The 22911-nt window shown below is 44.6% G+C and overlaps 1 protein-coding gene across 1 annotated transcript; it reads left to right on the forward strand.

Moving 5' to 3' along the window:
• The first annotated feature begins 18425 nt into the window (after nucleotides 1-18425).
• Nucleotides 18426-22698, forward strand: CEBPA (CCAAT enhancer binding protein alpha). The gene has a single exon (XM_088135850.1). The coding sequence runs from the start codon at nucleotides 19221-19223 to the stop codon at nucleotides 20214-20216; it is 996 nt and encodes a 331-aa protein (XP_087991976.1). The 5' UTR covers nucleotides 18426-19220; the 3' UTR covers nucleotides 20217-22698.
• Nucleotides 22699-22911: the final 213 nt, after the last annotated feature.

The raw sequence follows: 22911 nt of genomic DNA on the forward strand, positions 1-22911 counted from the left end.
CTCTCTGCCCAACCTTTGCAAAGCTCTAAAATGATCCAATACAATTGAAACATCCTTAGTAGGGAGAAGAGGCTGGTTATTTATTGGCAGTGGTGAAATGGGAAGAGAGGGGAAAAGAATACCTGAAAGCCTGGGCCATTTTAGAAGGTCCCACTTTCAAAGTCTGTGCTCTCAGAAGGCACCTGATCTATCTTAGCGAAACAATTCTCTCTTACCCCCCCTTTTTTTTTTTACATTTTATGAATTCAAGCCTGGAAAAGAAGAATCAGTGTTTCAACTGCAAAAATCCATAGATGGGCTAAAGCAAGCAGCCAAAGTATAGTCTGATAAATTAAATCAAATGTTGCAGACATGGGCTAAGAGCACAGAAATGCTGATCCATAATTATATACAAGAGAATGGAAACCCATATACATTCCCTGTTATGTTTGTGATCTAATTGTATGAACAGGGGACAAAGGAGACAGCCTGGAGTTAGTGAACAATTTAAAGAAATGGAAACAAAATATCTTGCAGATCTTAGCTTCTGTCTTAAAACTGAAATAATAAAGGACTTGCTTAATTAAAAAAAAAAGATTAGACCTGATAAAGCTTCTAGATCTCAGTGAGGCAAAAGAGTAAATGGAAATTGGATACAGGTAGTCCCCAGTTTAAGAATAAGTTCCGTTCCCAAGGTCTATCCTTAAGTTGAATTTGTATGTAAGCCGGAATAGTGTTATTGTATAATACTGTATAAGTAGTATTGTGTATTTAACTCAAATCGTTGTGTATTTAATTCAAATTTTGCTACAATAGGCTCCATTCTTAACTATGGGTTGTCCTTAAACCAGGCGTTCTTAACCCAGGTATTACCTGTACCTGAGCCTATTGTAGCAAAATTTGAGTTAAATACACAACAATTTGAGTTAAGGTACAGGTACAGGTAATACCTGGGTTAAGGAGGCAAAGGAGAAAACCTAAGCAAATAGTGAGCAGTATAAAACAGCTGTGAGAAAGTAGCAACGTAGCTGGACTGCTAAGCAGAAAAGGTAGTGAGCTGCAACAAGATGACTGGACAGCAGTAAACATTTAAGCAGATACTTAAAGGGGAACTGTATTAGATATGTATTTATTTATTTAATCAATTTATATGGCCACCCATCTCAAATACATGACTCTGGGCAGCTAACAGTATAAAAAGTAAATAAAAACAAATACATATAGAACAGAGGAGAAATCACCTGGTGTCCTCCTTTCCATCTCTATTCTGCTACTGGTTTGTACATTGCATGTTCATCTCTCCCTCTCCCTCTCTCTGTCTCTCTCTCCCTGTTGTTGGAACTTAACTTTCTCCTGGGACCTGCTTGAGACTTCACTGACAAGTTCTGGTTAAATATTTTGGAATGAGTTTTTGATCCAGCTTGCACTCTCAGAGAGTCAGATCTCTTCATTGAAAAAAGAAATAGTTCCCAATTTGCTTTACTGTGGCCTCCAGCTATATGCTCTTTGGGTCCAGAAAAACACATGGCATAACTCAGAGAGTCTTGGACATAGATGTCCAAAAAGATGAAACAAAAATCATACCTTCACTACTGTTGGCTCATGGGTGCTCTTTACATTACATGATTTTTATAATATCTTTCATGCTCTGCACAGAATGGAATTTACACTGGCTTGAATTCATGCCCTGCTCTCAGGGGTGACAACAAGTAGGCAGATATCACAATTATTTCTGTGTGTGCTCAGATGATCAAAGCTGAGTCTGTGGTATCCATGTTGCTAAATAGCCCCTTATACCCCACCTGGTGTCTTGAACTAATCAAACCACTTATTAGCAAGCTTTTCCACCTACCACAATCAGTGATCCAAGATGTTTCAATGCTTTTTTTTTTTTTTTTTGCTGTGGCAATGGCTATCAGAAGCCAGTGGATTTTCTCTACAGTTAAATGAGTGTGCTATTGTTTTTTCTGTTTATATTATGGTGTGGTATTGTGGTATTTATATTATGGTGTGGTATTGTTTTTTCTATTTATATTATTTTAATTGACTCGCTAGCACCACGTGTGGCCTCCAATGTGTATGTCAGCTTCGGTACTCATGTGCGTGCGTGCCTTTCTTCTTCAATGCTTGAACAGCTTCTGTTGATTTTAGATACTTCTTTGGCCTATGGCAAAGCAGTGTCCCCTTTTAGCCTAGTCTAACAACTTGTACAAACCCAGCCACTTCTACTACTACCTTAAAGAATGGAAACCGTTGATGGACTATTTGCAAAATGCAGGTGGGGTGAAGCTTACATGGGGATTTGAAGATTAGATTATAAATGTAATGGGATATGTTTAGACAAAGAATTATTCCTATTTAATGTATTAAAAACTAGCACTTATGATAGCCTTATTATTTCTAAGACCAAAGATAGATTGGAAGTTATCTATTTTTCATATCTTTTTTTCTTTTACTTTACCTCACTTTTTCTTTTCCTTTTCTTTATATTTTGTATTTCAAATTTTCTTTTTCATTTCTAACTTTTAAATATGTATCTTTAAAATCTTAATAAAATATTATGAAGATACAAACCCAGCCACTTCTTGTTAACATCCTGGATGGGAATCTATTGGCAGAAGACAGAATTCAGCCTCTAGCTGTGTTGGATCCAGTCTGTGGCCTTTCCTTTTTGGTTCTGCTTATTATTTTTAATTCTATCCCTGTGGTTTTGAATTAAAAATAATAGGCAGAACCAAAAAGGAAAGGCCACAGACTGGATCCAACATGCTAAAGCTACAGTACGGACAGAACATGGTGAAACAGACTGGGCTCCAAGTTGGCAAAGGAGTGAGAAAAGACTGTATAGTCTTCCCATATTTATTCAAACGATATGCCAAATACATATTAAGAGAAGCTGGATTGGAAGAAAATAAGTGTGGTTTTAAAATTGGAGAAATAAACATCAGTAACCTGCGCTATGTTCACAGGTCCTTGTCAAAATGTTTTTTGTAAAAAACAAACAAACAAATACATTTCTGTATTTCCACACAGAAGTATGGAAACTCCCTGACAATGTAGAAATAATTTTTGCATTTGAAGATCAGATGTTTCATATCCAGCAGGTTGACTTTATCTGAAAGGAGGACCCAATCTCATCTCAAATAATTTAAGTTTAAAAGGAGAAAATCTGTTGACCTATCATTCTTAGAACCATAATAGATCACAGATCCTGGTGAGGAAGACTGCCCTCTGGCTTGTAATCAGTCACCCAGCGGTTGAGTAAGCTTAATATCCAAGGAAGGGAGAGAGAGTTTCAGCCCTCTCTAAACAGTTTTTGCTGGATCAGCATTCATTAGCTAGGAAGCCAAGTCAGAGCTGGAGATAAAGAGATTGGAGGTAGCTTTTAAGAAAGATATGGCTGCAACCAGAATCTCAAGAGGTACAAACACGATTTCTGTCCTCTCTGTCCACCTGTGAAATTGGGTTAACGACCCAAGCTCTGAAAAATGGACTTCAGATGCCACAAGACCCTTCAGTGTTTGGGGAGCAACAGATAAACAGAGCAAGTCCTCCTGGAGCAGGACTTGACTTAACTTTCATTATAAATCTTACTAACAGTGTCCAGTTTTGCTTCCGACATTATTGGAGTGGCTGCTCACACAGGCAGTTGCTTTTAGGACATCCCTTTTTCACGAGAATTAGCATCCTCTGTTCGCTCATTGTAAGGCAGAATTAATGCCACGCTTTCAAACTCTTGATTCTGATGCATGAAGCCAGCAAGTGCAGGAAACAAGAACCACTTGGATTTCGGGAAAGATCTTTATTGCTGAAAGGGATTGCAGCTGGATCTTGAAAACATACCAAAGCAGTTCTCTTGCACCACTTATACCTGGCATAATTAAGGCTGAATTGCTCTGAGTCTCTTTCTGGTGCTTCCTCCCCCTCTCCACAAACTCCAGACTCTCTTCTGAAAGAGCCTCCTTTCCTCCCCTAATTGCTTTTCTGCCTCCTCTGGGCTCCCAAGGTCTCCTAGGCATTCCATCACAATGTGTTTCGTACGATTTGCCCATTTTCAGATCCATTTTCAGATTTTACAATTAAAAGAGCTAAATCACCATCAGGGTGACTAGGTCAACCCTAATGTAAACAAGTCCTGTCTGAAGACATCCAGCAAAAGGGAGACCACCAGGTCCTTGGTTCCACTGTTAAATAGTTAGGAAGTTTTCTCTAACCTTCAGTAAAAATGTGCTTTCCTGTAGCTTAAATTAATTATTCTGTGATTGCTTCTGAAGTGACAGAGACACCCCTGAAGGCAGCTTTGGAAAAAACTAGTTGCCTAGTTTCTCTCCTGTATTTATTATTGCAATTAGAATAATCTAACTTTTATATAAACTAAAATCTAAAACCTAGGTTAGAAGGAGACAGAAACTCTTGTAAAAATTGGTTCCTTAACTCTTGCTAACCATCATGTTACAGGTGAGGCAAGTAATGGCACAAACTTTGCTACACCACTGGCAAGAAAAATCATTCTTTCTTTGAAAGAAAAATAAAAGACCAATTTTCTCTCTGCCTGGAATATATCTTTATCAGTGTCTGACAAATCTACGTACTACTAAAATTCTCGCGTCTGTAACCTTCAACTGGACAAAACTATGTGTCAAAGGGCAATAATTTTTGAACCAAGGTACCTCAAATGGACTAACTTTCAGAATGTGTCCAAAATCCAGGATGCATGACTCCTGTGGGATTGAAATTTGGGGAATTTGTGGCTGCTTCAGCACTGCTGTGCTGCTGTACCACCATGGTCAGCCCAGGTCACATGATCATCATGGGCATATCCCTGATGTCTTTCTGCCTCACTCTGGCCCCTGCGCCCAATTGGCTGGTGGCAAGGCACGATGGGCAAGTGGTGATTGGCTGCTTTGGAAACAAGGCAGACATCTGAAATCTTTTAATGGCTGTGGGCATTGAGAGAAGGATGAGGGAGCAACTTGGATGCCTGCTGGCGAGGTAGGGCTGGCTGAGGGGCACTGGTGGTCAATGGGTGAGCCCTCTTCCTCCCTTGAGGGAGGGGGCCCTTGGGGACATGCCAGAATGGGGAGCAGAGGTGCAGTTTTCCTCATGGTCCACAGCTCCCTTTGTTCCACCTCCAGTTCTGAGGGCCAGTTGAGGAGAAGAAGGAGGCTTCATGGAGGCTCTCCTGAGAGTGGTGAGGGGAGGGCAAATGGTGCAAGCCTATTTTATTTGTGGAGAGGAAGGGAGATTTCTGATGCTCCCTGCCAGCTTCCCACAAACAAAGTCAATGGGGAAGCCAGCAGCAAGTTGCAAGTCGCTCACACTCCCACTGCTTTGTGCCCTTGGTCATTCTGTTTCTCTGTTTAGGTAAGGAAATATCTCTGAAATGATGACCCAGTGGGTCACGGGTTGTCTAGTATCTTTATAAAATGGACAGAACAGAAGGCCATCGTTCACATTCTCCCCCTCAGCAGTCCCACAAAGGCAGTCATTGCTCCAGCAGTATCTTTTGGTCTTTGGTTGTCATTAGTACCAAAGAAAGAGCATTAATTCAAGCAAGCATAAAAGTCTGGTGTCTGCAGAGTGTGGTCAAAAAAGCAAGATGGCAGCCATGACAGTGTAATCAAAGCCCATCTGTATGCATGCCACCATCTTGACCTTTTTGATCACCCTGCAGGCCCCCCAGATAAAAGTCCTGTGATGTTTTGGCACTGTGAAATGGCAAAGGGAAGGGGAGAAGACAAAGTTGTTGCTAGCTGAACTTTCATACAGAGGAACAGAAACTGAACAGCATCCTATTTGTTTGGTAAACCTGAGTCTCATATGTGACTCATTGTTCTTCTGACCATTTCAAAGCCCAATGCAATAATAAACGCAGGAGAAAGAAACCAGGCAACTAGTTTTACTCCAGAACTCCAGAGTACATCTGCTGGATCTGATCGAAAAAGTCAAGATGGCAACCATGACAGTGTATTGAAGCTCTGCCTGTTTTTACATGTGATGTACCTTTGTGGCTGCCATCTTGACTTTTTTGACCATGCCCTGCAGACACCATATAGACTTACATTCTTTCCTTAGGATTAAAGGGGCCAAGCTGACTGCTACAAAGACAGATGTTAACCAAAGATTGAAGACTGAAGCAGAGATTGGGGCTTCCTCAGGAATTAGTCCTTCCTCCAGCCATTGGATGTACTCTGGGAATTGCCGAGCCCAGAAATGGAGACTGAACCACCTCTGTTTGCCCTGATTTGACCCTACGCACCAGCTGGGGGAGTGCTCTGCCCAGCTCCAAAGACAGGTGGCAGAAACCTCATGACATCCCTGCTCCCAGTGGTAAAACAACACATGTAACAGCAGCTCCATTTCTCTGGGAAGATGCAGGAGTGATGAGGAAGCCAGCACCCAGAGGACCATCCCTGTGGACTTGTGTGATTAGACTCCTATCTATTTGACACCAACTGGGGGGTGGGGGGGCAGTCTTTCTTTTCTTTTCTTTTTTGCATGCACACACCCTACATACACATGTATGAATTTGTGTGGGTTTTAAAAAATAATTCATAACTGCTATTCAGCCTTCCAATAGGCAGCTCATGCATGGAGTGTTTAACTCACATTTGTGCCTGACAGGTGTAATGGCCCTCTGGTCAGCATGAGGCCACAGTGAGCTGAATCAGTAACATATTTAATACGTAATGTAAAAATAGGGGTTAAAATGCATCCCTGCTTCATCACTTTTGATATGAGATTTGCCTTTGATAGATGCCTTGGAGGGATGCATCGGATTCCAAAATATTTTCACGCAACTGGTGGTTTTTTAGAAGTTTTACTTTTGGGTGGAAATATAACAACCAAAATATGATAAACAAATAATAACAATAATAACAATAAGACAACGATTAGACAGTCAGAAAAAAGAAATCAATACATAATAGTGATTAAAGTGAATTAAAACTGAAGAAAAAGGAAGAAAAAGGGGTCCATATAATATTGATATAGAACTACCTGCGTATTTTAACATATTATTAAATCTAGGCTATATAGAAATATATTGGTCCATCTTCTCATTTTTATACTACAAAGACATTTTAAAAATTGATAGGGAACACATCTCTTGAATCCAGTCTTTAAGATCAGGAGAGTCAATTTCTTTCTATCTCCCTGGAATAACTCTCTTTGCTGAACCCCAGGCTCAGTACAGCTAGAGCTTTTCATAAAATGTCAGTTTCCATGATTTAGGGGAAATTTAATTTATAATTAAATTATACACACACACACACATACATACATAATATATATTAATATACTGTATATACATTATATAATATATAAATAATAAAAATAATTTAGCTTCAACATCAAATTTACATCTTTAACTGCTGTGTTTTCCCCCAAAGTAACATCATCATATGTAATAACTTGAAGCCCCGCAAGAGACACGGATGGACATGGCTAGATCATACAAGTCAGAGAGTCCCTAAATTTCTTAAATGAACCTTGCCAATAAGTAACAGTGAGCACCTGTTGATAAATTAATCAAGTTTCTTGCAGAGACAATCAGTGAGGATCAAAAGCAATTTACAATCTTAAAAGTCTGCAAAAACAGCCTCTCCCGGGAAAGTGGCCGAGAGGAGAATTAAAGGATTTACAAAGACATCGAATCTGAACCAAATCAGGATGACTGTCTCACGCTCTAAAGCGAATGTCCTGGTGTCCACAGCACTCACACTTTATCTCCCTGAGTTTGCAAGTACACGTCCCATGTCTGACAAGATCTGTGGCTTTCCTAGGATCACTGTTGCAATCATCTACATCTACTGTCCCACAGTTCTTCATTGTTTGAATGATGCTGCTTTGTCTTGGAATCCTTCCTATAGCACCATCATTAAGCCTACAGCCTCCACCTTGGGACCAGGGTGCAACATCAGAGCCATAACATCTAGCCATTTTTTTTTTTTTGTACTTTTTCCATCTCCTCTGCCATCGGCTTCTAGCCTGACAAAGAGTTCTGAAAAGCTTAACAGCTGGTTTTATGACATTTCCTTGGCCATCATAAAATTACTGCTCAGTTGTGACTTTGGACCTACACAGTTATCTATACTTTTGACATCCCAGCACAGCGCACAGAACAAAATCATGCTGAGCTGTGTTATCAGTAGAGATCCCAAAGGAACAGTGAGTAGAGCACCCAGTGCTTTTGATAATTGCTCTCACGGCTGATCTTTGAAAACAGTCCAAATGCCAGGGTTGAGATTCTGCAGGCAGGTTTAACCTTTCAACCATAGGAAACAGCTTCTTTTCATAATGGGGCCACACCTTCATGTTTTTATTCCAAGCTTTTCAGTTTTTTAGAAGCTGCACAGGTGTAGGAATAGGCAACATTTCCTAGCTAGTGGCAAATTTACAATTTTAAGGGGAAGCCCTAACAAATTTGCTCTCATAAGTTTGTTCTCCACTCCTTTAACCTCCTTCCTTAGGATGCTCCTTCCCACTCAAATTTATGTGGGACAGGTAGCTACAGCCTCCTATTGCTCTGATTCTCTAAGAACAACTGAAGTCTATATAGCACCCTTGACAATGAAGATATTGCAGGGTGGAGAGCTGCCTTTTAGGATCAACCATCGACAGTAAAGGAACAAGCAGTCAAGAAATACGCCGCAGACTAGTACTTGGTAGAGCAGCCGTGAAGTTCTTGGAAAAGTTATTCAGATGCCATGATGGGTCCATACCTACAAAGATAGAATCGTGCAAGCCATGGTACTCCCTGTGACACTCTATGGAAGTGAACATTGGACTTTGAAGAAGCAGGAGAGGAAGAGTATTGAGGCCTTTGCGCTTTGATGTTGGAGAAGACTCCTGGAAATACCACGGACAGCCAAGAAAGCAGACAAATGGATCATAGAACCAATCAACCCAGAATTCTCATTCAAGCCACAAATGATCAGGTTCAAATTTATCATATTTTGGATATATTATGCAAAACCTAGCTCTCTGGAGAATGAATGAAAAGTAATGCCTCCATCCCCATAACCTTAAATAGGGTATTTTAATAAATGAAACAAGAAAATAATCTTTGAAATGAACTCTTTTGTTACCTGTATTTACTTCTCCATATAATCACACCATTTTCTATACACCTCTGCCAACGATGGACAAAGCCATCACAAAATAATTCCAAATTTTATGTTTTCAACCAAATCCTGATAGTCCTTTCCATCTCTTCATCTGAACCAAACAGAAGCCCATGAAGGTATTCTTTCAATTTTGGGAAATAATGGAAGCTGCACGGTGCTAAGTTGGACCCCATGTCAGATAGAGCAAGATAGTTAGATGCAACATCACAATTCCCTCTTGGGTGGCTCACGAGGTGTGAGGTCTGGCATTATCATGTTACAGCAACATTTCCTTCTTGCGTTTCCAAAATCTGCTTGGTCATTGTTTCAAAATGTTGAGTGTTACAGCATAGTGCTCTGAGTTGATAGTGATGCCAGGTTCAAGGAGATCCATAAGAATAATGCCACCTGTGTCCCCCAAAACTGTAACCATGAGTTTTCCTACCAAAGCCTTGATTTTGAATTTTTTTTTTTTTTTTGCAGTTAAACTTTGTGATGATATTTCATGGATCAACACTATTTCTGAGTCATAACAATGAGCCCCTACTTCATCAGTTATCACAATGCTGTGAAGAAATTCCTCACCTTCATTCTCAAAATGTGGCAAATGCTGTCAGATGAAGTTTTCGTTTCTGCTGTCCATATGCAAGAAGCCCATCTTGCACAAACCTGATATTAAAGAACATCAGTAATGTGACCCATACATTCCTATTCAGTCCCAAAATTAACACCAGTTTCCCATTGAGTGATCTGCCAATTACCTTAATCAGTTCAATGACCTTTCTCATGTAAAGCTCAGTTGTTGTTATAGGCCGTCCACTTCATTCTTGATCACACAATTCAGCTCTTCCTGATTCACCATCTTTCCATTTTTTGAAAGTGAGTATGCAGAGTACTCACATCAACACAATCATCACCATAAATAACCTGCATTCAGCAATGAATTTCAATTGGAAGGACTCTTTTGACAGTCAAAAATTCAACCACAGTGTTGCTTATAATGCATTGACAAATACTCACTTTTCTCACAGCAGTTTCCCACCAACTGCCTGAAAGAACAGATGCTAAAGGACACATCAGTGCTTCTAGTGCATCCCACTATCGCCTGCTGGCAACACTGGGGGCAATTGTTTTCATTCAGCCCTTATACAATGCTAGAAAAAGTGGAAACAAAGAAGATGGCCAGCAGCAGGGTGGATGGACTCAACTGCAGTGGCAAGGGACACATTGTTGAAGATCTGAAGGACCAGGTTAGGGACAGATAATCCTGGAGAAGGTCTATCTCTATGGTCACTAAGAGCTTATACCTATGTGCTTCTTGGCACATAATCAATCAATTAATCAATCAAAGTAGCACCCAGAACCAGAGGTGCTTTTAACTAATAAAGATGATACTAAAGTTTGTTGTACTGCTTAGCAGAATGCCTGTTTTCCCCCTATAATTCCTTCTAATTAAAAGGATATTTAAAAATAAAATCAAAAGGGGCAAGTAAGTTACCAGGTTACCTATTTCTGTATTAGTGCCTTAGGTTCCATATCCTATCACTATGTGATTAAAAAATCTTAGGGAAGCATCTACTTTGGTAAAACTGCTTAATATTCTCTCCAGGAACACTAGGCCCAGTATGAATGTCCATCCCTAGGAAGTGATTGAAATTCCTTTAAAATGACACAACATTCCATCAAAACGATTGGCCTGTGATCTAGAAGCTGAAACTGTATTTAATTTAAATGGTCTTTGTAAGCTTCCTTAAGTTATACTGTCATGGGTGAGTTCAATCTCTTTGCAACCTTGGGGCTGTATTGACATGTCACTGTCCCACTACATAAGTGGGTTGGAATGTTTTTAATTTGACTTACTCCTACAGAAAACTGTTGGTGGCCTGAAAATGGGAAATGTATAAATCTACTTCCAATGCCTCCTCTCAGCTTTGATGGGCCTTTGTCCCCCATTGAAGTCAGTAAAGGATCTCTCTTCCAATGAAATCCAGAAAACATTTGAGGACTTCCCTCTTTAGATGATAATGATATTGATAATAGAGACGCCCTTCAGTTATAGTTATGTTCATGTAGTTTTCTTGACAACAGTATGACTTCTTCCAGGAAGTTTTTCAACTTTCCAACAGTCCTGGAATTTCCTGGTGCTTAGTATCCAAGTACAAACTTGCTTAGTTTCTGAACCCAGACTAGATTGGCCAAATCCTGTCATTTCCTGAGACGTAGTAGTAGTAGTAGTAGTAGTAGTAGTAGTAGTAGTAATAGTTGCAGTTGTAACCACTCTATCAAATAGTTATTTCTTAAATATCACTTCTCCCACCGGAATGTTTCTCATCAGCTGCATTTACATAATACTCATAGCTTGATTCCTGCAGTAATCTATTCTCTGGATTCATGACATATTAAATCATAAGCTAAAGAAGCTGAGTTTGCACAACATACTACAGTATGCCCCAAGCGTAGCCTTTTCTCCCAGAACAGCAGCTAGGACTTTAGTTGACCTGGGTTGGTGTGATGTGTGAATGCATTCCCCCTTGCTTTGACCTTTGGGAAAAGTTTTGTGTTTCCCTCAGATTTGACCTAAACCTCCAGTCTGTTCTGCTGGTTGGAATATTGGACAGGCTGCAAGATTTTACTTTGAGTTATATACAGTGCTTCTGTTGCTGATGGCAAGAAGTTATGCCCAGAGGATAAGATTTGGGCATATATTTTCCTATGTTTGAAATAAAAAGGCACTAGTGCTTTAAGGGCATACAATGGATTCACAGCAATTTTGGTTTTCTCCACTGTGCCCAGTGAAGTTTATTCCTAATTTTGTAATATAATATAACCCCACAGTAAATTATATACAGGAAAAACCATCTGTGGTCTAAATAAGGAGATAGGAGAACCGATCTGGCATTCATTCATTCATTCATTCATTCATTCATTCATTCATTCATTCATTCATTCATTCATTCAAGTAAATAAAAATAAATACATCTGCCTTGTGAGAATTAAGCCACATGAGTAAAACTCTAGATTGGCAGGACATACAGAAGAAGTGGACAGCCCACAACCTGTGGGTGGCAGAGTTTTTATTCTGGCTAAATCAATAAATTTCCCAGCCTTAAATTTCTTCCCACAAAATCTCCCAGAAATCCCAATAATCATCTCAAAATGGTGCCACTGAAAGCTAGTCATTTCAGCTCCATAAATTCTTGCTTCCATTTCCATCCTTAACTTCCTCCCCACAAATGAGAAAACATGAGCTGAAAAATGTCAATCCTACCACTTGTAGTGACATAATCACGTCACTGGATGGTTTGCCGCAGTCCTCTGAAAGGCTTGGAGGCACAGTCACGGCCCCAAATTCCTCTTCTATTCTGCAGCATTGAAAATTTCTGTTCTCCCCCAATAATGTTTGAGTTTTAATTGAAGGGAGGCACAGAACTATTTCAGATCAAGACATAACACTTCAAGAGTTCCAATGAACTACTGCTTCTTTGACTCCTTGTGAAGCACCAGGCAGGTAAACTTTGAGACAACTGCACGTAAGAGAGGAGGAAGAGGATGGACTGTCCTAGAGAACAAAACTTCCTGGCGTCAGTGCCGTGGCAGTATCTGTCCCTGGGACTCTGGGACTCCGTAAATCGCGACTCCTTCCGCTGCATTGTATCAGAGTACAAGGAAAGAACTTAAAAGGACACCGGTTTTGAGGGTCCTGGGAAAAAAATATTTCTTTTATGTACATATAAATATCCCAGATATAACAGAAAGAGTTGCAAAATTCTTTTTGATTAACAGAGTCCAGTCACTGCTGATGGAACCACGTTCACTGCATTAAGCTAATTTCATTTATTTTAAGCATGATACTCCAGTGGTGGGGTTTATTATACTTTGTTGACTGGCCAAAAGCCTTAATAAAAATCATTCATTCATTCATGACATGGGGTATTAAAACTGATGAATGATAGCTCAGCCACTTGGCTTGGAAATCATTTATTATTCCCTTGCTCCAAGTGGCCACTGGCCTCCTCCATGTCATGTTTTAGATATTTCAGACACCAGATTTGTGTCAAATTCCTGCTTCTTTTGCATATATATTGGCCAGTTTGTTCACAGGATAGCAACTATTATTTTAGCGACCCTGAATTGGAACGTCAGATTTAAGATTTTTAAAATATCAGATTACTGCTACAGCAGGATAGAATTGGCATATATTGTTCCCCTTAGGATAAACCAACATATCATAATTTGTTGTGGCCAGTGGTAATAGATGGAAAGCCTTTGGAGCGATGCTGCAGTTAGGAATATTTGCCTCCATCAAGCCCAAAAAGACCTGATTAATCTTTAAATGAGACATAGTTTGCAACTGCTTTGTGAGAGATTAGAGACTGGAACTGCTAGTGGTGGGAAAACTGCTTCCTATCATCATCATCATCATCACCACCACCACCACCTCACTGTCATCAATCCTTTATGCCAGGAAACCCAATATACATCAAATATGTATAGAATGCATATACAGGTAGTCCTCATTTAGTGACCACAATTGGGACCGGCAACTCAGTTGTTAAACAAAGCGGTCACTAAGTGAAGCCACAACTGTACTTACAATCTGACTTCAGCTTTCCTTTGCTTGACAGACCTGTGAAGATCGTAAATGCAAGGATTGGTCATAAAGTTACTTTTTCATCACCACTGTAACTGTGAATGGTCACTAAATGAAGCAGTTGCTAAACAAGGCCTATCTGTATAGAGAAACACATACACCTTACTTTAAAAAAAAAATCCCCTCTCACCCCTCTGGGTGGTATGCGTCTTCCTCAATCTCGGGTCTTCCTCCAGAGGCCTGGGAGTTTGAGGGTTCTGCGCAGTATCTGAGCTGTTCCTAGCACTGCACTCTTCTGGACAGAGAGCTCGGATGTTGTTGTTCCTGGGATCTGTTGGAGTGACTCTCCCAGTTTAGGAGTCACAGCCCCCAGTGCTCCTACCCCGACTGGGACCACTTTGGCCTTTACCTTCCATATCCTCCCTGGTTCCTCCTTCAGGCCCTGGTACTTCTCCAGATTCTCATATTCCTTCTTCCTGATGTTGCTGTCACTTTGCACCACTACATCTGTCACCACCACTGTCTTCTGGTCCTTGTCTACTACCATGGTGTCTGATTGCCCGTCCATCTGGATCTGGAAGTCCCATAGGATCTTAGCCCTGTTATTCTCCACGACCTTCTGTGGAATCTCCCATCTGGACACTAATTGGTTGTGCCATTCAGCATATGCTGTTCCTGCCTGCATCTTACACCCTGCCACTATGCGTTGGATTGTCTCTGAAGCCTCTCTGCAGTCTGCACCTTGGGTCCTGTCTACTGTGGTAGACCCCTACTTCTATGGATCTGGTGCTTAGTGCCTGTTCTTGTCCTGCTATGATCAGTGCCTCAGTGCTGTCTTTTAGTCCAGCCCTTTACAGCCACTAATAGGATTTCCCACTGTCAGCCACCTCAGCTATCTGTCGACGGTACATCCCATGCAGGGGCTTGTCTTGCCATGGTATTTCCTCCACTTGAACTTCCTCCCATGTCTGCTGCTGCCTCAGGCATTCTCTCAGCAGCTCATCTTTGGGCGCCATCTTACTGATGTACTCCTGGTGTTGTCCTCCACAGTCCCATTGAGTTCTTGAGGAAGGTCCTTAGTGTTCTGTTGACTTTGTATAGTGCAAGGCATTCACAGATCCATGTGTGTGGCACTGAGTCTTGGGCTTTCCTGTAGTCAAGCCAGGCTGTGCTCAGATTGGTCTGGCTAGACTTTAAGTCTTGGGCAACTGGTGTTTTGAGCCTCTGGCGTTGTTCCCAACACCCTTCTGAGCTGTGCTCATGTACTGGCCCATTTGGTCCTGTAGCTTGGCGGCTATGATGCCTGATAGGACTTTCCATGTTGTGGGGAGGCAGATTACTGGCTGGTAGTTGAACAGTGCTGTTCCCTTGTGGGGGTCTTTCATGATCAGCACTGTCCTTCCTTGTGTTAGCTGGTCTGGGTGGAAGCCTGCTGCTAGCAGCTGGTTCATTTGTGCTGCTAGGCATTCATACACTGCTTAGTTTCTTTAGCCAGTAAATGTGGATCATGTCTGGGCTAGGTGCTGTCCAGCATGTTCTTGACCTGCTGTTGGATGTCTGCTACTGTGATGGTGACTGTTCTGGGAGATTGCTATGGTCTGCTCTCAGGTCCTGCAGCCACTTTGCACTGGTGTTATGTGTCTTCTTTCTTCCATATGTTCTTCCAGTACTGTTCAGTTTCTGCTGTTGGTGGCTCTGCTGTTACTGTGTGGTTGCACTGCAGTTAGGAGTACATCTTAGATGGGTCTGTGGAGAATAGGGCATTTATCTCCTTGGCCTCTGCTTCTCTAGTGTACATCCTTAGCCTGGTAGCCAGTGCTGTGAGCCTTTGTTTAGCAATGTCTAGGGCTTCAGATGGAGTTAGGCTCATGTATTTTTTCAGTAGACAAATCTTATCCTTAATCTCCACACCCTTCTGTAGTTCCACCAGGTGATTATCTTCTCTCCAAGTTGTCTTGATCTTAGCCTCCAATCTAATTTTCCAGGGGGAGGGGTATGTACTGCTATTCTTCTTGATCATGTAGTCAAGCATCTGCCCAGAGTCACTTTGTGTGAGATAGGCAGCTATATAAATGTGACAAATACATACATACATACATACATACATACATACATACATACATACATACATACAGTTACAGTGGCTGTAGTGTATACCACTTCATTGGTTTGAGTTATGGTATAGTAGGGATTGTCATGAGGGCTCTATTGGCATCTTCTAGCATACTATCTGATGGTGCTTCTCTACTGAGCCTTGGTAATTGGTCTCGAGGGTTGACTATAACTAGTTTATCCATGATCTTACGCCTCATATCAGCTGCTGTGCTCTGTAATGGAGAGGTGGCAGTGATGTTCCAGCTTCAGGTGTTGGCTGCACATCCAGTTGTTCTTCCAGGACTGCTTGAGTCTGGGTTGTAATGTGGAGTTGGTCTATCTCAAGTTGTGAGAGCAGCTTCCTCTTCACTATGTTGAAGTGTTGGGTAACTAGCTGTTTCTCAATTAGTGTAGATGTAGGTCTTCTGTCCATCCATAGTTCCCTCATATGTTTCATATATCCCCTCTCATTAGGTCTACTGTTGTAGTAACATTCCATCAATTCCAGGTTCTCTTGTCTCGTCCATGTATGGTTTGTTTCAGTAGCCCACTTATTGTCAGATTGTCCCAGTTCCCCAACATCTGGCACAGACCTTGTTAATCCGGGCAACGTCTGAGCCGGCATGACTCTCTTAGTTTATATTACTCTCATATCCAAGGTAGGCAGGTAAAGCATTAGAGGATCTTTGCCCAAGGACCCCTACTGATAAGGTAGGTACAAGCTGGGATTCAAACACTGGTCTCCAGTGTCAAAGAGTGGCACTCTAATCACTATGCTATCTAGCTGTTATAATTATTAATATTATTCACAATTAATAATATATATCAGATATAATAAAATAAAATAACAAATAATAATAATAGTGGTGATAATCTTCAGTTGTAGATAGATGAATAGTACAAATAAAGGGACAGAATTGGGCAACCTGGGTAGATACAACAGAGTCCTGGTTACATAGAAGTTGTGACAAATGAGCATTGTGCTCTCTGCCAGGGTGTTTCTTCAGAATGGGACAGATGAATATCATCCAGGATTCCCTGTAAAGAGAGCTACAGAGGAACATGTGGCTCATGGACTCCTCGGAGGCATCCCCAAATGGGCATATGCACTGATGTAGAGGGATGTTCTTGTAAGGTGCCGAAAGGTATGGTAAAGCCATAGTATTCTCTGTGATACCCTATGGAAGCAAAAGTTGGACACTGAAGAAGCAGGATAGGAAGAGTATTGACACTTTAATCTCTGATGTTGGAGAAGACTCCTGGGAATACTGTGGACAACCAAGAAAACAAACCAATAGATCATCAAACAAATCACCCCAGAGTTCTCACTCAAGGCACAAATGACCAGGCTCAAATTATCCTACTTAAGACACGTTATGCAAAGACCCAGCTCTCAGGAGAAGGCTCTAATGCTGGGAAAGGTGGAAGGAAAGAGAAGAGGACCACCAGCAGCAAGGTGGATGGACCCGGTTACAGTAGTGATAGGGGCACCATTGGAAAACCTGAAGGGCCAGGTTAGGCACAGATCAGCATGGAAAAAATCTATCTATGGGGTCGCTAAGAGTCATCCCCGACGTGATGGCACATAATCGATCAACAGGACTGTGAAGGGTACCGTGTCCAACCTGGCCAAGGTGAAGGCCCGACGACATTTCAGAGTTAGAAAGGATGGGAGAGACTGGAGGCTAGAAATACTGGTGGGGGAAAAGCTGCCTTCTATCAGTTCTTTTCAATAGGAAGTGCCTGAAATTCAACATGGAAGCTTTTCAAAGACTAGCACAGAATTATAGCCTTGCCGTCAAATGCCCACCCGAACATTCTCCACATCATCAGAATTTCTGTTCCAGCTGTTGATGAACTGAGTGCCTCCAAAGCCTTGTATTTGCTACCAGGTTCTCTTAGATGATAGTTTTATCATCAACTGATAGAGGGCAGCCTTTCTGTTTCCAACAAGGCTTGGGGTACAAATGCTACCTGGAAGCAGCAGTGTTATTTTGGCTCTCTGAGTTCCTAACTTGCCATTCCAGGGGGAGCGAAGGGCGCAACAGGCCCTCCTGCCCACCAACAGATGCTTCTGCATGTAGCAAATGCTCTGGACAGATGAGGGTGGGTCATCCAAAATCCCACAAGCTACAGGTGGCCAGACCTTTTGAAAGGAAATCCAGCTGGGTTTGGCTGCAACCCTAATCATATTTACTTGGAAGTAAGTGTAACTGAACACAACACGGTCTATTTGTGAGAAAAACCTTTGTAGGATTGGGCTAGTCATAATTATGGGAATTATGGTCTGGGAATTATATTAGGGTTATTGTATCTGTGGGTTCCCAATCACCTGTTAATTTTTGTTGTTGTTTTTAACTCTACTCTTTTACTTGTTTGTTGATCATATTGGCCACAAAGATGGTTTGCGATGAACCAGTGTGGAATATTTTAAAGGCTACATATTTATGTGTCTGTCTCCAGCTGTCTTGGAAAGCTCTGCTAAAAGGTACCTTGGACTTCCCCGAGCCCTTCACAAGCTCCTTATCTTTGCTTCCAGGTGTCTAAGCCTTTTGGACAGCAGTAATCTGCCAGGTCATTTAGAAGTGAAAAAAGTGGTTTTGGCTGATCTCCAATTTGCAGAGTATATTAGCACTCCGAAACGAAGTTCGTGCCAATACCCCTCCCCGCTCCTTTAGTATTGGCACGAAAAGCGGTTGGGAAGGATGAACGGAGGTTGAGAGGGAGGGGAAGGAGGCGCACTGAAGTTACGGGGCAGACTGGGGGTCGGGAGAGGAACATTCAACGGCACCCCCTTCCGAATGACTGCAAGAACCGCTTGGGGCGTTCCGTCGGGAAGCCGCGGGGAGACGCTCTTTTTCAATTCTGGCGGGGGGGACGGGCGGCAGCAGGGCAGAAGCGCCTTTCCGGGCGTGCAAAGGTGCTCCGCTGGAGCGTTCGGCGCACGGCGTCCCCGGCGGAGTGGAAGCAGATCTCGTCGGGAGAGGGGGTGCAGGCTTGCACGCGAGGGAGCGGGCGTGTGCCTGGGGCTTTAGGCTTAGACACACAGTTGCCCTCCCGCTCCGCACGGGGTGGGGGGGGCGCCGCCGTTTCTGCGCGCCGCTGCAAACCAGGCAGGTGCGCAACCCCTCCCGCGCGGCCGCAGGGCGCTGGCAACGGGCCCGTCCAGGCAACCGGCCCAGAGGCGGCGTTTGGGGGGTGGGACGGGGAGGAACCGTCGGGGCTGGGGAGAGGAGGCGAGGCCGGTCAAAGTTCCCAGGCAGGCCCGCAGGCCTGGGGCGCTAGAGGGCGCTGCTCGGCCTACAGGTATAAATAGCCGGCCGGGGCCGAACCGGGCAGCCCACAGCCAGTCGAGTCGCTCGCCTGCCCGCCTGCTGCCGCCTTCACGCCGCCGCAACCTGGACCCCGCCGGCCTCCGACCATGCGCGGCGGCCCGCTTTAGCTACTCCATGGAGCCGGGCAATTTCTACGAGGCGGACTCGCGCCCCCCGATGCCCAGCGCCCTCCACCAGCAGCAGCGCCCGCCGGCCGCCGCCGCAGCAGCAGCGCACCTGCCCTCCGCCCCGCACGGCCTCCACCCGCCGGCCGGCCCCTTCGGCTACCTGGCCGCGTCGGAGCTGCCGGAGATCTGCGAGCACGAGAACTCCATCGACCTCAGCGCCTACATCGACCCGGGCGCCTTCAACGACGAGTTCCTGGCCGACCTCTTCCAGCACAGCAAGCAGCAGCAGCAGGACCGCGCCGCCAAGGCCGGCCTGGAGTGCGCCGGGGCGGGGATGCCGGGCGCCGGGTTCCCGCAGGGCGGGGGCACGCTCTACTGCTACGCCGCCGACAAGCTGGAGGGCAGCGCCGCCTACGAGCGCCTGGGCCAGGGCCCCCCGCCGCTGCCGGGCCTGCGCCCGCTGCTCATCAAGCAGGAGCCGCACGAGGACGACGAGGCGGCCGCCCTGGCCGCGCTCTACCCGCCGCCGCCCGCGGGGCCCAACTGCAGCCACCTCCAGTACCAAGCGGCGCACTGCGCCCAGACCACGGTGCACCTGCAGCCCGGCGGGCAGCCCACGCCGCCGCCCACGCCCGCGCCCAGCCCGCACGGCGCCCCGCACGGCCATCACCCCCACCTCCCGGCCGCGCCGCTCCACCGGCTGCACGCCGGGGCCGCGTCCGCCGCCTCGTCGTCGTCGGGCAAGGCCAAGAAGGCGCTGGACAAGAGCAGCAGCGAGTATCGCGTGCGGCGCGAGCGCAACAACATCGCCGTGCGCAAGAGCCGCGACAAGGCCAAGCAGCGCAACGCCGAGACGCAGCAGAAGGTGGTGGAGCTGAGCAGCGACAACGAGCGGCTCCGCAAGCGCGTCGAGCAGCTCAGCCGCGAGCTGGAGACCCTCCGCGGCATCTTCCGGCAGCTGCCCGAGAGCTCCCTGGTCAAGGCCGTGGGCAGCTGCTCCTGAGCGGCCCCGCGGCAGTGCCCGCGCACCGAGGCGGCCGGGAGAGGCTCGGCCCGCGGCCCCGACTTGGGGGGCGCCCGGCGGTGGCGCTGGAGTCCGCCCGGCTCGACGGTCCCCCGCTCCGCTTCCTCGGAGGTCGCGGGGTGGAGCGCCCGGGAGGTGCCCCTCGAGCCCGGCGCGGGCGAAGCCGTCGGGAGCGCCGACTGCCGCTGCTCTTCGGGGACCCCCGTTTGGTTTCCTTGCCGAGCCGCGGACAGACACTCGGGGCTGCGAGGGAGCGGCGCAGCTGGGAGCCGGCCGGACTGCGGCCCTGAATCCTGGCCGGGGAGGAACAGCCGGGAGGCCGGCCCGGCCGGCCGGGACTAGACCCCTCCGGTTCTCGGCTTGGGGACTGGGGCTCCGATCCTCTTCTAGCGCCCTCCCAGCCTGTACTGTGAAAGCCGACTCTTGTGGTTCTCGTTGTTGTTGTTATTTTGTATTTTATTGCTTGGACCCTTGCCATCTCACCAGCTGGGACTAGTGTTGTCCACAGAACTCTCTTAGCCCTAAGAAAAACTCTGCAAACTTTTTTTTTCTTTTTGTACGGCTGGTTTCCTTGCCTGTGGAGACCTTGCTTGGAATCGGTGCAGAAATTTAACTGAGTATAACCTGCACAGGATGAGCCCTTGAAGGGTTTCATGCTTGTGCATTTGCAGGTGTGCACACACACGCACACACTGGTCCTTTTGGGGAGAGTGCTGAGCTCCTTTTTGGTGGTCACAGTTCTTGGCCACCTCCTTTTGGACTCCACGTTCCAGTCAGCACTTTTAACTTGCTCATGCTTCTCCTGCTAAGAAAAAGGATGGAGATCTTCCTAAGTGCCAATTTTTAATATCCATAGTACTGGGTGCCAATGTGTTCCCCCCCCCCCTTTCCTAAGAATTAGTACCCGGGAACTATCTGTGTGTAAGGTGTATTTTTTGGATTAAACAAAGATACAAGACAGTTTTTAAAATTCTGGTTTACAATCCCTAAATAAAATGCAAATATTCTGTCATAACCTTTTTTTCCTGTCTATTGTTTGGGGCTTCCCTGTGAGCTGAGAGCTTTGCAGGACCTTGTGTGCAAAAGTGCAATTAGAAATGCCTTTGGTCACAGTCTAAGCCCGAAGTAAGCCCCACGGCATTGGGTAGATTTAGCTGGTCGGTAAAGTCAGTTTACGCTATTCAGGGTATATAAGCTTATCCTTACTTGTCCTGGAGAAAGCTCTGTGTGCATTTGTGGACTGGCTGCTGAGAAAAGGGGTTTTATATGATAGCTAGTTTGCTGATAGCCATAGAGTGGGCTTATGCAAACTGCCTTGTGCTGCCCTGTCTTTCGGAAGGGATTCCAGGGGTGGGTCTTTTCCTCCATGCCCCGGACTGTGTTGGGATCCGGGTTCCCCAGGCCTTCCCATAGTTAACTCTTTCGGGGGGGGGGTGCCAGTCTCCCCCCCCCCCCAAGAGAGGATATGGTGGGAACAGGCTACCTTTTGCTAAGTTATACTGCTCAAAAGCCAGTTTTTTTGCAGGGATTTAATTTATTTTAAATTATGTTTAAAGTAATGCTCTTGGCTTTGCTTATTCTTCTAAAAGAGTTGTTTCCTCTGTTTTGCTGAGTGTGGATGTTTAAAGTTTGTAAGTAGCTTGAAAGATAGCTTAGGAGTACATATACAAATGCATGTACAAATACCTAGTTTGAGGTTGTAGGTATCTGAGGAAAACAAAGCCATTGAATAGCTGCACAGGACCCAATTCTGATTTGATAAACATTTTAATTTGCATCTAATGAAGTCAACAAATTGCTGTGCTTGAGGCACAAAAAGGGAGGGAAATAGACCTTACATACAGCAGGCGGATTTCTAGAAAACAATGTTGCCCTTGAAACTTCTGTCTTTTTAAAGTAATCACCTTTTAAAGACTATACGTTATATCTAATGTTACAATTATCTGTCCCTCCCCACTCATTTTTGCCAAATTCCAAGCTGAAGCCCCCTGCTTTGCTTTCAGTAGGATAAGAAATTAGACCCCAGCCTGTCTCCCCACTGCTCTACTTTACTATACTCTGCTTATCCTGGGTCACCCCCTCCTGGTGTTCTCCAAAAATCGTATTCCAGATTTTCAGCTGAAGCTTCGTATGTTTGCTGATTTGCTTGTACTTCTTTTCTTCCCACGTAGCAAAGGTAAGATTGGGAGAGTTAATTCTCCTGATCCCCCCTAAAAGTGGGAATGAGGCTAGATCACTGAGCCCAAGGTGAGGCCTCCTTTCCAAGCTGGTGACCTCATGGACATATCCATCAGCGCTGCCGTTTGGAATGTACCTTCCACTTCCTAGCTTCCAGCCCTGGGATGTCTGGGTGGATGCCCATCCAAGGATGAACCTGTTCTGACCCTGCTTAGGTTTTTGGGATCAGGCAAGGTCAGCTAGAAGAGGCAAAAACGGGTTGGGCCACTTGACAGCAAGGCAAGGCACATGACCAAAGGTGTGTTAGACACCCCAATCAGTTAACAGTGCTGTGTGTGTGTGAATTATTATTTTACTTTCAAAATAGTAAAAGAAAAGGGAACAAAACACAAAATTACAATGCAAATACATAATGTTCTCAAAGGAAAAAAAATGTTTTTTAAAAAGTGAAAAAAATACAACAAAAAGTATATCGTTATAACAGTTAACAATTACA

Source organism: Python bivittatus, unplaced genomic scaffold, assembly GCF_059951505.1.
Source record: "Python bivittatus isolate LINGU-HERP-01145 unplaced genomic scaffold, Pbiv_v1 ctg000190_np1212, whole genome shotgun sequence".
In the NCBI taxonomy this organism is placed as follows: domain Eukaryota; kingdom Metazoa; phylum Chordata; class Lepidosauria; order Squamata; family Pythonidae; genus Python; species Python bivittatus.

Bases quoted from the DNA above. Each gene is read 5' to 3' on its own strand.
- CEBPA (XM_088135850.1), top strand. From the start codon at position 19,221: ATGGAGCCGGGCAATTTCTACGAGGCGGACTCGCGCCCCCCGATGCCC.